The 16432-nt window shown below is 45.8% G+C and overlaps 1 protein-coding gene across 3 annotated transcripts in view; it reads right to left on the reverse strand.

Moving 5' to 3' along the window:
• Positions 1 to 3560: 3560 nt before the first annotated feature.
• The window catches only part of Ube2l3 (ubiquitin conjugating enzyme E2 L3), a 46893-nt gene continuing 34021 nt past the window's right edge, over positions 3561 to 16432 (reverse strand). For 2 of the 3 annotated variants that reach the window (XM_004670782.2, XM_045132420.1), the window contains 2 exons: positions 8636 to 8822; positions 3561 to 5471 (listed from right to left, as the gene is read on the reverse strand). In XM_004670782.2, the coding sequence (XP_004670839.1) occupies positions 5317 to 5471; positions 8636 to 8822 (342 nt within the window). In that variant the 3' untranslated portion in view covers positions 3561 to 5316. The remainder of the gene's footprint in view (positions 5472 to 8635; positions 8823 to 16432) is intronic. The other variant, XM_045132419.1, reaches the window with a different exon arrangement.

Raw genomic sequence — 16432 nt, forward strand, 5'->3', positions numbered from 1 at the left:
GCTAGAATTAAAAAGTTAGGCCACCACACCTGGCTTATGTGGTGCTGTGCCTCAAACCCAAGGCTTTGTGTGTGCTAGGAAGCATTCTGCCAACACAGCCCCATCCCAGCCCTAATTTGTGTGTGGGGTTAACAGAGCAAGCCTTTGAACCTACTCACTCGATATGTGAACTGGGCCCTGGCCTACATCAGCCAGTGGGCCAAGCAAGCTCTCACTCAGCCTAGGACATATGGCTTTCTGGATGGCTGAAGGTGGAGATTTGCTCCTTTCTGCCTTCAATCCCCTTAAGAGGCTTCAGCCCCCTTTGCTGGCTCCATGGTCATCTTCCATCTTAACCTTCCCTGACCTTGGCTTTGGCACTTTCAACACCTTCATGCCTATGACCAGGAATTGGGCGGCCTGGTTCCAATGAGACAGCTCCCCAGTGGGTTTCTCCCAGTGTTCAGGAGGCATTAGCTCTGGAGCTCTAAGGAGCGCTGTGGAGGAGGGAGTCGTGATTCTGCACTAATACTCATCATGAGCAGATACAGGATGAGAACAGAACTCAGGATCTTAAGCATTTGAGAGGAGACTGGCAAGAGAATCAGGTGACAAGGACTCACCTCACTAAGGGAAAGAAGACACCTGTTACAGAGGGTTGGGATGTAGTGCCTTTGAGGGTATGTTCTGTCATGGGACATAGCCTGGCCTACAAGTCAGTGTGACCTGGGCCACACGGGAGAATGGGGAGAGGAACTCATAGTAATGTGGGTGTAAGCTGGGTGTGGTAGAGGACATCTTTAATTTCAACACTCTGAAGGCAGAGGTAGTAATGCCCTGAGTTTGGGGCCAGCCTAGGCTAGAGGAGACCCTACCTCAAAAAACCACTACCCCCCCCCAAAAAAAAAACACCAGTAATATGGGTCTAGCACAGGGCTGGGAATCATCTCCAGAGAAAGCAGCTTCCTCCCCTGGGCCTCAGGTATGGTATTTGGTAACTATGGCCTTCTGGACTGCCTTGTTCCCAAGGATCCTTGTCTGAGCAAGTACTTGTTTGCATTCACCAGGAAATGGCAATTTAGCAGGCATGGCCTGGGTGGAGGACCACGCTGCCCAGAGTCGCCCTCAGCTGTGCTCTGGTGCTCTTTGCTCCCATGGCCTGTGGGAAGCAGTCAGGAAGAAAAGCCAGGGCAGGGCAGAAGACCCAAGACTGCAGGGCTTCTCCCGTGGCTGGGTTTACATGGCATGCACAGGCATGGAGCTGCCATCATAGTTGAAGGCCTTACAAGATACTTGGCAATACGGAAGCCCTTGACCAAAAGAGCCTCGGGGTAGAAGCTAGGCTGATATGAATAAAATTATGTTTCAAACTAAGTATTGGGAGATGAAGGAAAAAAGAGCCTCGCATAGTGATCTACATCTGTAGTACTCAGGGAAGGCTGAGATAGGAGGTTTCCCAAGGACAGTCTGGGCTACACAGTGAATCCCTTGTCTCAAAACCAAAAAACCAGGCGTGGTGGTGCATGCCTCATTCCCAGCATTCAGGAGGCTGAGGTGAGAGGATTGCCAGGAGTTCAAGGTCATCCTGCGCTATACAGTAAGGTCCAGGCTAGAGTGAGAGGAGACCTTGCTTCAAAAAGAAAAAAAAAGAAAAAGAGAAAGCAGCAGTAAACAATGGGGGCGGGGGGGGGGGGGAACTGTGGCATTACCTAGAGATAGACAATGCTTTGGGAGGAAATGTGTTGACTGGTGGAATATAACAGGCCTTGAAATATAAGCAGCCTGGTATTCTGGGCTATCACCCAGTCTCAGGTTTTCAACCTAGTTGAAAACAGATCTGAGTAGCGGGGTGTGGTGGCACATGCCTTTAATCCCAGCACTCTGGAAACAGAGGCAGGAGGATCACCATGAGTTAGAAGCCACCCTGAGACTACATAGTGAATTCCAGGTCAGCCTGTGCTAGAGAGAGACCCTGCCTTGAAAAACAAACTATGAAATTTGCAGAAAAATGGATGGACCTGGAACGGATCATACTAAGAGAGGTAACCCAGGCCCAGAAAGCCAAGCGCCACATGTTCTCTCTCATATGTGGATCCTAGCTACAGATGATTGGGCTTCTGTGTGAGAATGAAAATACTTAGTAGCAGAGGCCAGTAATTTAAAAAGGAGACATAAAGGGAAGAGAAAGGAAGGGAGGAGGGTACTTAATAGGTTGATATTGTATATGTGTTAGTACAATGATTGAGATGGGGAGGTAGTATGATGGAGAATGGAATTTCAAAGGGGAAAGTGTGGGGAGGGGAATTACCATGGGATATTTTTTTATAATCATGGAAAATGGTAATAAAAATTAAAAAAAAAGAAAAACAAAACAAACAACAATGAAAAGACATTAGAGAATAAACTATTACATTCCCTCCAAAGATCTGCAGACCGAGCTGATGGTTTCATTGCTGCCTTTGACAGACCTGGCTGGTAGCACACTGTGTTGGGACTACCTTAGTGCCTTGACAGCAGCTGTCCTGAGGACCCAGGGCCAGTTTCTGGCAGAGGTTATTCAGGGAAAAAGACACGTACCTTTCATTATCAGTTCCAGGATCCCCACCCCCCGGTCCCCCCTCCCAGATACGGTTTCACTATAGCTCAGGCTGACCTGGAATTTACTATGTAGTCTCAGGGTGGCCTCTAACTCATGGTGAGTCTACCTCTATCTCTACCTCCAGAGAGCTGAGATTAAAGGTGTACACCACTACACCTGGCTAGTTCCAGGATCCTGATCAAGCCTCCCTTAGCTTGTTCTCACCTCTGCTAAATGCAGTTCAAGTCACTCTTGGGATTACTGGAAGACTGAAGTGACATACCCACATGTCACTATCCCCTTGACACCCAGAGTTCACCTGCAGCTTTCCCACTACTGCCTACTCCATCTGGAAAGGTAGAACCACTGTGAGCCTCCTTTGGAAAGGCTGAGAAGTAGGGAAGAGATCAGAGGCTCCAGCCACAGTCCCAGCCTCCAAGAGCTGGCCCGTCCCCAAATTGAGGAAGAAACCTGTGACCAGACCAGTGTTGGAGAGTATTTTTATTAAGGACAGCAGGATGGATTGCAGCATCTTAGGAAGCCTATTCACCACTATGGGAAGGGTAGGGAAAGGACCTGACACTAAGAAACCAGGTGGTTATAAATTCCTGAGCCAGTTCATGTGAGCAGTGGGTGGCTGGTTGCTCCACAACTCCCCCCTTCTCCAGAGAATCCAGCTCTTTGGCTTTGGAGCAACCAGGGCTGGCCATCAGCTTGTTCACAGCCTGCTCCAGACCAGATCTGGACAAGCGAACCTTGTGGGCCAGTGACAAACCTACTGACTCACAAGCTAGGCCGCTGCTGCAGGGGTAGGCCTCAGGGTGTCAGTGCCAGGACTGAGTTCCTGAGGGGGCTGCCGATGTCACAGTGCCCTCCCGTGGTGAGCAGAGAACAATGAGAGGTGACAGGCAAGTTGGCAGAGGTATGAAGCAATGGGACAGTTTCCAAGAACAGTGGTATTTCTAGATTCAGAGAAGCAACAAGAACAAATGGTTTGCTTGGATAGCTTCTGACAAAATTTGGCATTTTATTACAAATCTGAGTGGCTAAAGTCCATTATCACCTTTTTGCAAGTGCAGAGACAGATGTGGAAATGTCATGGTGCTCTTGCCCTCCTGGGCACATGGAAGTCTCCCTGGCATACTTAGGACTAAAGAAACCAAATTTATTTAAGCATGCCAGGGCTGTGCCTGGCCAACCAAGACTGTCAGGTTTTCCTCTGTTATTTCACACTATGCACAGGCAAAACCCAGAGTTGTGTCATGAGTCTGTGAGACCTAGGAAGCCTCAAGGACCAGAACTGTTAACAGAAAGTAAACCTTCAAACCATCTTCATCATCTGATCTGGGTCCCCACCCCCCAAGTACTCAGAAGGGAAGCCTTCAGTGGCAGAAGTGGACTTGGTGATACACAGGTGATGGGATGGGATAATCGCCTTCCACAAGGTGTCAGAGAACCATGTGTTTGCTACTGCAGGGGCAGTTCCACCTGCCTTGAAAAGACATTAACATTCAAATCCTTACAAAGTTCATCTGATGATAAATTCTAAGGTCAATTTTTATTTCTACAAAAAAAAGCAATCAAAACAATATAAAACACATTGAAAGGATATTATTGAGTGAGCTTCAAATGGAGGTTGACTCTGCAAAGGCTCTGAGTCCAAAGGGAGTGGGATTGACATCCTGTTCCTGAGCAGGGCCAACAGCTGCTCCGAAGGAAGGGGCCAGCAGGAGCCCATGCAACCCCAGGCTGGTGTCAGCTACAAAGCAGAGTCACGCCAACTCCAATCTCCCAAAGGGTCAAACCATGCCAAGGAAGGACTGTGGTGGGGCTGCTACGCTGAGGAGTCGAAGCACTCCATGGCACGTTCCAATGCTTGGTGATGGAGGAGCCTGGAATTTCAAAAGGACATTGTGGCTTTTGTTTTGCCTGTGATGACCAGCAGATCTTCTAACATGGCTGCAGGGAAGGGTGCTGACCTTTGGTCTCAGGAGATTTTCTGGTGATAAATTCATCATACAAGTGCACAGGTCCTCAGCTGGCAGGCCCTCCCTCCAGGCCAAAGACATGGCATTGTAGGGTTTCCTACTAGGCCAGGCTAGGCACAGTTTAATCACGTACACAGACAGTGGAGTTTGCCCATTTGATCTGTTACTGTGGAAACATTTAGCCAGGTTTTTACATGAATTGGACCTCCCTTTTTTTGGAGAAGGGGTAGGGAGGAGTGTGGATATTTGTTTTACAATTCTTTCAAAGGATGCTACAAATTAGCCTCAAGAGAATCTGAGTAATTGCCCAGGTACCACAAGAGAAAAGCTGCCAGAGCTGTTTTTTCTCCTTTGTTGAAGTCAGGGCCTGGGTCTGAAGAAGAGATTTTGTGAAAAATAATCTGAATGCAAGAAGGTGGAAAGGGAAGGGAGCCATAACTTTTTTTTTTTTTTTTAAACCTTCTGGGCTAAATGTAACGTGAAGATATGGGGTAAATTTGGGCAAGAAAAGAAACACCATTCTTCTGAAGTAGATTGAAGCAGTGATTTTTAAAACAAAGAAAGCAGAACTAGAACATCTGAAATCTTTAATCCTTTCTTTACAGGTTACCTAGACCACTTTTGATTAAGAAAACTGTAGAAAGTTAGTAACTGCCACAAGCCAACGCCAGGTGATGGCACGTGTCAGTTTTCCAGAGTCCTGCTTCGCGGGTGTCTGAATGCACTGCGGGGGTCTCTGCTCACACTTGCTGGAATCACTCACGGCAGATTTTAGTCCACAGGTCGCTTTTCCCCATATTTCTTTGTAAACTCTTCAGCGTTCTTACAGAATTTTTTACGGTCCTTAGAGTATTCTTCAGCTAGGTCAGCCCGGAGGGGGTGCTCAGGCTGGGGGTCATTCACCAGTGCTATGAGGGACTGGATTACTGTCAAAAAAAAAAAAAGAAAAAAAAAGGGGTACAGCATTGGGGATTATGACAAAAGAGCACAGGCAAGAGGATGTGATTTCAACAATGATTTACAATCAATATGCTTAAGACAAAGCAGCTTCCAATTTATTTAAAGTTCTGGCCATCAGAACTCAGCCCGTATTTCCTATGTAACTAGAAGAAAGTGACTGAGGACAACCAACCAACACCACAGTAGGTAAGTATTGATTCTCTGCTCTATGGGGAGCCTTCCAGGCCTGACAGATACCTGGGACGGTCCTGGCCCCAGTCATTCCCATTCTCCCAGGCTGTGGACACATGATTAGTACTGGTATCTGCTTATACTCACACATCTGTATACAGGAACATGTGCGCAAGACTGGGTGGTAGTGTCAACACCTTAGCCTGCCACACAGTACTGTTCAGTTTAGGGCAGCTCCAACCAAGGAGGCTGGGTCAGCAGGGTAATGCTGCACTATATGACAATGATGCTTGCATCTATGTTCAGTGAACCCCAGGAACTCTGGGGACTGCAACTGAGACCATAGGACACCTTGTCTAGCCCCTAGGAGGTTGACAATTACTGTCAATGACATGGATGTAAGTTTAGGAGGCTTCAGGAGAACCACAATGTCCCCTACCCCAAGGCCCAGAGGGAAGGTCAGTTGGGGTGGTGATTTTTGGTACAGAGGGCAGGGATCAGTATCAGGGTACCACCTGTTACTTCTCATACTCACCCCTAATCTGTAAGTACTAGCATCCCCATAATGCTGGTGTGTTTTCTCCCCACTGGCATTCCCACCTCAAGGGTGGACTGCTAGTGCCTAAGATGCACCCTCAATCATGATTACACAGTACAAAGAGAAACAGTGATTTGCTAACTACTCAACAGTGACGTTTCCAACACAACACATGTTCCCAGTGCATCCTCTAAATGCAACAGGGAGGTGAGACAGGGCAGCAGAGGGCTCCTGCGATTACAGGGGCCCAGATGAGGTATGGGATAGAGGCGGGCATGTGCTGAGCCTGTAGGGTCCAGTTGAGGAGGTAAGGAGGAAGATGGACGGCTGGGAAGTAGTCAAAGGGCCTGGACAGTTCTCTGCAGGACAAGATGGTTTGCAATTCAGTTTCCACACCACTAAGGATAAATGAAATATCCCTGCACCCACCACATGTAACTGCCTCTAAAAGAAGCCAGTCCTGGGAGAACATTTTTATATCTTTACTTCAAAATTTTTCCTCTCTAGATTTCAATCTCTCCTGACTAGGAGAGGTGGCACAAACCTTTAATCCCAGCACTTGCTGAGTAAGAGAGTAGCTATGAGTTTGCGGTCAGCTTGAGACTGCTAGTGAATTCCAGGTCAGCCTGGAATTCCTCAGGACCCATGTAAGCCAAATACACAAGGTGGTACATGCGTCTGGAGTTCATTTACAGAGTGGCTAGTAGCCCTGGCAAGCCATGCACATCCTCTCTATCTGCCACTTTTTCTCTCAAATATTTTATATATATATATTATTTTTATATACATGTATATTTTGGGGGGGGGGTTGAGGTAGAGGGACTCTTTCTAGCCCAGACTGGCCTGGAATTCACTATGTAGTTTGAAGGTGCCCTTAAACTCACAGCGATCCTCCTACCTCTGCCTCCCGAGTGCTGGGATTAAAGACATATGCCACCACACCCGGCCCAAATAAATAATTTTTAAAAGCCCCAAAATAAATATATAAAATAAAAGAGCAATTTTCAAGCTGGGCATGGTGGCACACGCCTTTAATTCCAGTACTTGGGAGGCAGAGGTAGGAGGATCACCATGAATTTGAGACCACCCCAGAGACTACATAATGCATTCCCAATCAGCCTGAACTATAGAGACCCTACCTTGAGAAACACACACACACACACACACACACACACACACACACACGGTGTAACTTGGAGAGAGAGCTCAGTGGTTAAGGCAATTGCCTGCAAAGCCTAACAACCAGGGTTCAATTCCCCAGTACCCATGTAAAGCCCAGATGTACAAAGTGGCACATGTATTTGGAGTTCATGTGCAGTGGCTATAAGTCCTGGTGTGCCTATTCATTCCTCAACTCTCTCTCTGCTTGCAAATAAATAATCTAAAACACACACACACACACACACACCTTGACCTAATTGCTCCAAAACCACCCAATGGGAGTTAAAGCATCTTGGCTCATGTCCTTCAGTTTTCAGGGAAGGCCTTCCTTCACCAACCTCGTCCCTCCAGGCTAATTCCATGTACTAACTTACAAACCTCATTTCCCCTTCTAGGCAGTTCCACAACCCTTTACCACTACCAGGGACCATACCTGAACCCTCACTGGGCTGTCAGCAGCAGGAACAGGCCTCAACACTTGTAGTCAGCACATTTCAACTATGACAAGCCTACCTCCAAGAACTGATGGGGGTCTCAGTAGTTAACTGCATGCTCTTGAGTTGCTAGGGTAGTTATTTCCCTGGTCTCTGATAAGGCATTAGAAAGGACCTTAAGAAGCTGAAGGGATGGTTTAGTGGTTAAGGTGTTTGCCTACAAAGCCAAAGGACCCAGGTTCAATTCCCCAGGACACACGTTAGCCAGATGCACAAGGGAGCACACACATCTGGAATTCATTTGCAGTTTACCAGTGGCAGGAGGCCCTGGCCCGCACATTCTCTCCCTTCCTCCCTCCCTCTCTCTTAATAAATAAATGAAATATTTAAAAAAAAAAAAAAGAGAGAGGAAAGAACCCTTAGGGAGCCAAGTATGGTGGCACACACCTTTAATCCAGCACTTGAGGGAGCAGAGGTAGGAGGATCACCATGAATTCAAGGTCACCCTGAGACACAGTGAATTCCAGGTCAGCCAGGGATAGAGAAAAACCCTAACTTGAAACAACAAAAAAGGACCCAGAGATGTGGCCTAGTTGATAAGAGTACTTGTATAGCATACACAAAACCCTGGGTTTGAATATGAGCACCCCATAAATGGGGTATGGTGATGCAGGCCTGTAACACCAGCACTTGGGAAGCAGAAGCAGGATCAGAGTTCTGTTCAAGGTTAGCTCAACTATATAGCCAGTTTGAGGCTAGCCTGGTCTACATAAGACCCTGAGAAAATCATCAACAAACTGAAGACGAGGGAAAGAGCATGCCTTACCTTGGTCAGTCTTGGTTGCTGGCTTCCAGTTCTCAGCACTAATTACCGGCAGGCAGACCTGCCCCTTTTCATCAATGTTTGGGTGATAGATCTTTGTTTTAAATGTGATCTTCGGTGGCTTGAATGGATACTCTGCTGGAAAGTTGATTTCAATTCTGAAGGCCCCCTTATCATATGGAGGGTTGTCCTGGAAGAAAAGTGATCACCATGAGCACACACAGTTCACACACTCATGGACATACTAAGGCTGATCCAATTTTCACCCAAGATGATTCCCAGTAGTACATCAATTCAAGCCTTGTATCATCTGCAGATCAACCCATTAACTGACCACCACTGCTAGACAAGGTGCCTGTAGCAGGCACAGGTTCACTGAGACAAACTTCCAGACCAGTCACAGTTATGAGAGAAAGGATATTTATTGATGCTTACAGATCCATGGGAAGTTCCATAATGGCAGAAGAAACTGCCCTGCTTTCACACATCCAAGGAGAGAGAGAGAAGCCCCAAACCCAAAAGCCGTACCACAAAAGCAAACACTTCAGGAATTCTAGGTACTGTGTGTATTTTAAAATTAGAATTCCAAATCTAACACCACACCTTATGGTGAACCTAAGATCCATCCAGTGACACCAATTAAAAACTAAAACTCCTGATTATATTTGGAGGCCATGCATTCAAACTAGCGCAGTGCCTGCTATTCTGAAGTTGTGAAATTGATACTCTGCTATCCTTATTTTAAAGTATTTATCTAATGAGCAGCTTTAGGGTCAAAGCAAATCTGGAACTACAGACAGCACCCTTCCACCTCAATACCCAAGTCCTCCTGTCAACATCTTTTGTCAAGAGGATAAATTTAAGCCAGATGTGGTGGCACAAGACTTTAATCCCAGCACTTCGGAAACTGAGGTAGGATTGCTGTTGAGTTCCAGGTCAGCTTCGGCTAGAACAAGACCCTACCTTAAAAAAAAAAAAAAAAAAAAAAAAAAAAAAAAAAGGGCTGGAGAGATGGCGTAGCGGTTAAGCGCTTGCCTGTGATGCCTAAGGACCCCGGTTCGAGGCTCGGTTCCCCAGGTCCCACGTTAGCCAGATGCACAAGGGGGCCCACGCGTCTGGAGTTCGTTTGCAGAGGCTGGAAGCCCTGGCGCGCCCATTCTCTCTCTCCCTCTATCTGTCTTTCTCTCTGTGTCTGTTGCTCTCTTAAAAAAAAAAAAAAAGAAGAAAAGAGGGGAGGGGGTGGAACCAGAAGAGTAGGGTCTTGGTCTTTCAGACCCTCACTCTTCTTCCTCACCATGAAATGAGCAGCTTTCCTTCACCACAGGCTCCCTGCAATGATGTGCTGCCCTGCTCCAGGCTAAGTATGACAGAAACAACCAATCATACACTGAAGTCTCCAAAACTATAAGCTTTCTTCCCTTTCTTCCTTTGGTGCTGGAGCTTGACCCCAGGGCCTTATGCTAGGGAAGCACTAGATCACTAACCCACACCCCCAGTCCAACCTCTTCTTTTTTGTTGGGGGGGGGGAGATTCGAGGTAGGGTCTTACTGTAGCTCAGGCTGATCTCAAACTCACAGCGATCCTCGTACCTCTGCCTCTGCTGAGATTAAAGGAATGCGCCACCACATCTGGCTTCAACCTCTTCTTTTAGATGCTGGTTATCTAAGATGTTTGTTACTCTAATAGAAAGCCTGTTCAGGCTAACCAAAGTTCACCAAGCAGCTGTTACATGCTAGTGCATTTCCTTCTTGCTGATGGGTTTATTTCAGGCTTATAATTGCAGATAAAGCCTTACCATGGCAGGCAAAGCATGACACAAAAAAGAGCTGGAAGTTACATCTCCACAAAAGCAGGGTAGATATTCTAAAACATGCTTGCTCTCAACACCCAGTAGGCTGGACTAATTAATGAACCTCAAATTCTTCTCCAGTGGGGAGCTAAACATGAGGCTTAGTCAATGGGGCTATGGTGAAGGGGGGGGGGGTTACACTCAAACCACTATATATTAAGCACTTTTCTGTCCCATCTCAATCCACCTGCCCCTGGCAGCAAGTCTCACAGGGAGATGCTGCCATTACCCACATGTAGAAAGCTTAATAAGCAAAATGGTGGCTAAATAGCCAGCCTAAGACCTCTAAACTACTCATATTCCCTCCAACACAACCTATCCATGACACTGACAAGTACTCACCTAAGCCTACCCTTGTGGGAGACTGAGCAAATATGTGAATGTTCACATTACCCTGTCCCTGAGGCCTCTTGTCTTCTGTACACTCAATAACCTAGCCAGCTATCCCATAAGCATGGGAAATGGCAAAATTCAGATCCTTGTGTTCTTGACACCAAACTTCAAGGCACAAAGCCATTTTTATCAACTAAGTCCAAGAGGAAACTACCTCATGGCATGACTCCCACTTCTACCACTGCGGTCAGTGTACTCGTGTGTGCACACATCTGAGTGTTTCCTCGTGATGTCTCTCACTGAGCCCAAAGCTATCAGTTCATCTGTCAGACTGCAGGGTATGCGAGCCCCAGCAATTTTCTGGTCTTTGCTCCCCATAGGACTAGGGTTATAACCCAGCTATTTACATGGGTGCTGGGAAACAGAACTCTGGGAAAATCATGTTTGGGTGGGAAGTGCTCTCATGTGCTGAATTATCTTCACAGGTCACAATATGCTTTCTTCTTTACATGGCAACCCTTCAAGACTCCTGTTTTGATTTGAATATAAAATGTTCTCCAAAGACTCATGTGTTTGAACACTTGATCCCTAGGTGGCAGCACTATATGGGACGGCTGTGGAATCTTAGCTGGCCTCCAGAGGCCATGCCTTCCATACCATGAAGGAATGTATCCCCTAGAACCATAAGCCAAAGCAAGCCCTTTTCCTCCTTGAACTGCTTCTCACCAGGTATGTTGTCATAGCAATGAGAAAGTAACTTGCACAACTCCATTGTACCATGTCTTCCCTTCTCTGAATCGTTCAATGATCCACAGAAGCCTGTATGGCCACACCACTGTGAGCAGTGAAGATCACAATGCCTTGACAATCACAGGGGCCGGTTGTAGCACATGTTCCTACTGGTCAGTTGGTAAATGTACAGGACCATGTGCAGGACTTTCAGTAGGATAACTCTGACAAGTGAATCTTGGGTTGAATCTAGTTTTCCTTTTTTTCATTCTAAGTGTCAGATGGACAGAAGGCTCTAGTTTATTGCGACAAGTTTTCTGCCTGTCTTGGGGACACAGCCCCCAGCAGTATCCTCTCCATGTGGCTGTTTTACACCCAGAAACTTAACAAGCTTTCCTATGACACAGCTATCTCCAAAGACTGACCAAGCTCCGTGCCTATTCCTTGAAATTGTAAAATTCTTTTTCTGGGTATGGGGGTTCATACCCATAATTCCATGTCAGCCTGGGGTAGAGTGATACCCAGCTTCAAAAAGATTATATACATTAAATAAACTCTGTATTCCTTTTAAAAATATTATTTATTTGCAAGCAGAGATAGATAGAAGAGATATAGAATGGGCACAGCAGGGCCTCAGCCACCGCAATCAAAATCCAGACACATGTGACACTTTGTTCAGCTGTCTCACATGTGCCCTGGGGAACCGAACCTAGGTCCTTTAGCTTTGCAGGTAAGCGCCTTAACCAGTAAGTCATCTGTCCTTTGTCTGTACTTAGTTTTCTTTGTAAAGATGATGTCACTAGCATCCTGTCTGTAACTGAACACCATACTAATGTCTTCATTCATAGACAATAGGTAAGAGATGAGGGAGAGGTGAGAGGTGAAGTCAGTGTCCCTTTGGGAGGCCACAGACAATGAAAAAACAGTTTTACCAAGATCTCACAGCATTTTTTTTTTTTAACTTTTATTTATTTATTTGCAAGATAGAGAGAAGAGAGACAAAGACAGAATGGGCATGTCAGGGCCTGTAGCTGCTGCAAATAAACTCCAGGTACACGTGCCCCTTGTACATCTGGCTTATGTGGGTTCTGGGCAATCAAACCTGGGTCTTTTGGCTTTACAGGCAAACACCTTAATCACTAAGCCATCGCTCCAGCCTACACAACAATTTTTTTAAGAACTTTATTTTTTTTGCTTTTGTTTTTCGAGGATAGGGTTTCACTCTAACCCAAGCTGACCTTGAACTCATGGCAATCCTCCTACCTTTGCCTCACAAGTGCTGGAATTAAAGACACATGCCACCATGCTCAGCTCAGAACAATATTAAACATTTAACTAATTTATTTATTTTAGAGACAGAGAGGCGAGGGGAGAGAATGGGCATGCCAGGGCCTCAAGTCACAGCAAACCATCTCCAGATACATGCACCAACTCACACCATTTTTTAAATATTTTAATGAACTCCAGACGCCTGTGCCCCCTTGTGCATCTGGCTAACATGGGTCCTAGGGAATCAAACGGGTCCTTTGGCTTTGCAGGCAAACGCCTTAACCACTAAGCCATCCCTTCAGCCCTCACAGCATTTTTTGAGACTTTCATTGTATGCCCAAGAATGACCTTGGACATCTGATCCTCTTGCCTGATTATAGGCATGAGCCATTCACAACACCATAGCCATAATGGCATATGATTTAGCAATAAAAAAGAAGGCACAGTGGGGTGTGGTGTTGCATGCCTTTAATTCCAACACTCAGAAGGCAGATGTAGGAGGATCTCTTTGACTTCAAGACAAGCCTAGGACTACAGAGTTCCAGATCAGCCTGGGCTACAGTGACACCCTACCTCAAAGGAAAAGCAATAAAGAATGCAGGGAGAGGGCTGGAAAGATGGCTTAGCAGTTAAGTGCTTGCCTGTGAAGCCTGAGGACCTTGGTTAGAGGCTGGATTCCACAGGACCCACGGTAGCCAGATGCACAGTCTGGAGTTCATTTGCAGTGGCTGGAAGCCCTGGTGCACCCATTCTCTCTATCTGCCTCTTTCTCTGTCACTCTCCCCCCCCCCCAAAAAAAAGAATGCAGACAGAGCCAGGTGTGGTGGTGCACACCTTTAATCCACTCAGGAGGCAGAGGTGAGGATCTCTAGGAATTGGAGGCTACCCTGAGACTACACAGTGAATTCCAGGTCAGCATGGGCTAGAGCAAGACCCTACCTCAAAAGGAAAGGAAAGGGAAAGGGAAAGGGAAAGGGAGAGGGAGAGGAAAAAAAAAGGAAAGGAAGCAGGGATTATCCGCTCAGGAACCCTCCTGTTCTCAGGCACTTTTTTTTATTTTTCTTTTTTCTTTTTTCGAGGTAGAGTCTCACTCTGGTCCAGGCTGACCTGGAATTAACTCTGTCATCTCAGGGTGGCCTTGAACTCATGGCAATCCTCCTACCTCTGCCTCCCGAGTGCTGGGATTAAAGGCATGCGCCACCACGCCCGGCCTCAGGCACTTTTGACTTCTTTCCTTCTCTTAGTTCTCTTAAGCTCTATAAGGTATTTGTAAACTTCAAAAAACAATGCAGTACTGACACATGCTACAATATGAAGGAACCTTAAAATATCATGCTAATGAGATCTAGAAACAATGATCACACATGATTCCATTCATATGAAACATGCAGAAGAGAATACTTATGATTAAAGGAGATCTGTGGCCAGGTAAGTGTCTTAACCTGTGAGCCATCAATCCAGTCACAAGACAATTTAGAATGGACTATTTATTTATTTATTTATTTATATTTTTCAAAGTAGGATTTCACTCTAGCCCAGGCTTACCTGGAATTTACTATGTAGTCTCAGACTGGCCTCAAACACACAGTGATCCTCCTACCTATATGTCTCCTGAGTCCTGGGATTAAAGATGTGCACCACCACGCCTGGCAGGCATTTTTTTTTTTTTTTAAGAGAAAGAGAGAGAGAACTGGCACCCCAGGGCCTCAGCCATTGTAATTGAACTCCAGATGGTTTGTGCCACCTAGTGGACATGTGCAACCTAGCACTTGCCTCACCTTTGTGTATCTGACTTAAGTGAGATCTGGAGAGTTGAACATGGGTCCTTAGGCCTTGTAGGGAAGTGCCTTAGCCACTAAGCCATCTCTCCAGCCCCCAAAAGACAATTTTTAAAAGGTAGGGCTTTATCCTGCAGCCCAGACTGGCCTCAAACTCATTACCCTCCCCATGTATATAATGAGTGGTAGAATACTTGTTTAGCATACAAGAGGCCCAAGATCAGACTCCAAGTACACTAGCACTGCTACCAGCAATCAGCAGCAGTAGGAGCACACCACCATAATAAATTAGGTCTGTGGCTGCCTAAGCTGGCAAGATGGCTGAAATGATAAATCTTCTGAAACTGACTCTGGTAACTGAGGCACAACATTGTATATACTAAAAGATGCTGAATTGCATACCATAGTGTATTAACTCCACAGCCTGTTAATGTCAACAAAACTGTAAAAAGGAAGGCGGGCATGGTGGCGCACACCTTTAATCCCAGCACTCGGGAGGCAGAGGTAGAGGATCACTGTGAGTTCGAGGCCACACTGAGACTACATCATTAATTCCAGGTCAGCCTGGACCAAAGTGAAACCCATACCTCGAAAAACACAAAAAATAAACAAATAAAAACTGTGAAAAGAACAAAAACACAAAGTTAACTCAGAAAGGATAATCCCCCCCTTGAGGCCTGGAGTATCTTCCTAAACAAACCTAGAAGTGCCTGTAAGTGTCTTCTTTTTAAAAGTATTTTATGTATTTACTTGAGAGACATACAGACACTAGACATGCCAGGGCTGTTAGCCACTGCAAAGAACTCCAGACATATGTGCCACCTTGTGCATCTGGGTTATATGGGTCCTAGGGAATCAAATCTGTGTCCTTAGGCTTTGCAGGCAAGTACTTTAACCACAAAGCCATCTCTCCAGACACCCCCTTTTCTAAAAAAAAATTTATTTATTTCAGAGGGAGACACACACACACACACACACACACACACACACACACACACACACAATGGATGCACCAGGGCTTCTAGCCACTGCAAATGAACTCCAGATGCATGTGCCACCTTGTGAATCTGGCTTATATGGGTCCTGGGGAATGGAACTAGGGTCCTTTGGCTTTGCAGGTAAGCACCTTAACTGCTAAATCATCTCTCCAGCCCGAGTGTCTTTTTTTAAATTTGTTCAGTGGTAAGGGTGGTGACTGGCATCTAGTGGACAAGAGAACAGATATCACTAACAACCCACATTCACACACTGTGAAGACAACTGTAATGAAATTCCACTGAGACATACTATTCTGAAAACACAAATTCAGTTTATTAAGTGCTTATGGGATGTGTAGTATGAGTAACAGTGCTGGGGACACCATCAGACAAAGCCTTTTCACTGGGACTGATGTCTGAAACAAGTTATACAGTGAAAGTCAAATATAGGCCATAATGACAGGGCCAAACTAAAGGGTAGACCAAGGAGACAACCACAAATTGCTTCGCCAACAGCCATTTCCCCTATATCCTCAATGATAAAACCACTAGTATTAGGGGCTAATGACATTACTTAGTGGTTAAGGATGTAAAACCTGTAAGCCTGGACTCAATTCCCCAGCATCTACATGAAGGTACTCATGGACCAAAATTGATAGCAGTGACAAGAGACCCTGTTTCAAAGAACATGGACAATTTCTCTGACCTCCACATGTGTGCCTATACATACACACAAATAAACAGATGAATGAATAAATATTTTTTAATTATTAAATTACATTTCTTGAGGGAAATACAGAGTTAAGGCACCCATGTGGCAGGGATCTCACCTGGAAGGCCTGGAAAAAAAGCAAGGAAAGAAAAG

This window comes from Jaculus jaculus, chromosome 13, assembly GCF_020740685.1.
Source record: "Jaculus jaculus isolate mJacJac1 chromosome 13, mJacJac1.mat.Y.cur, whole genome shotgun sequence".
Lineage (NCBI taxonomy): Eukaryota > Metazoa > Chordata > Mammalia > Rodentia > Dipodidae > Jaculus > Jaculus jaculus.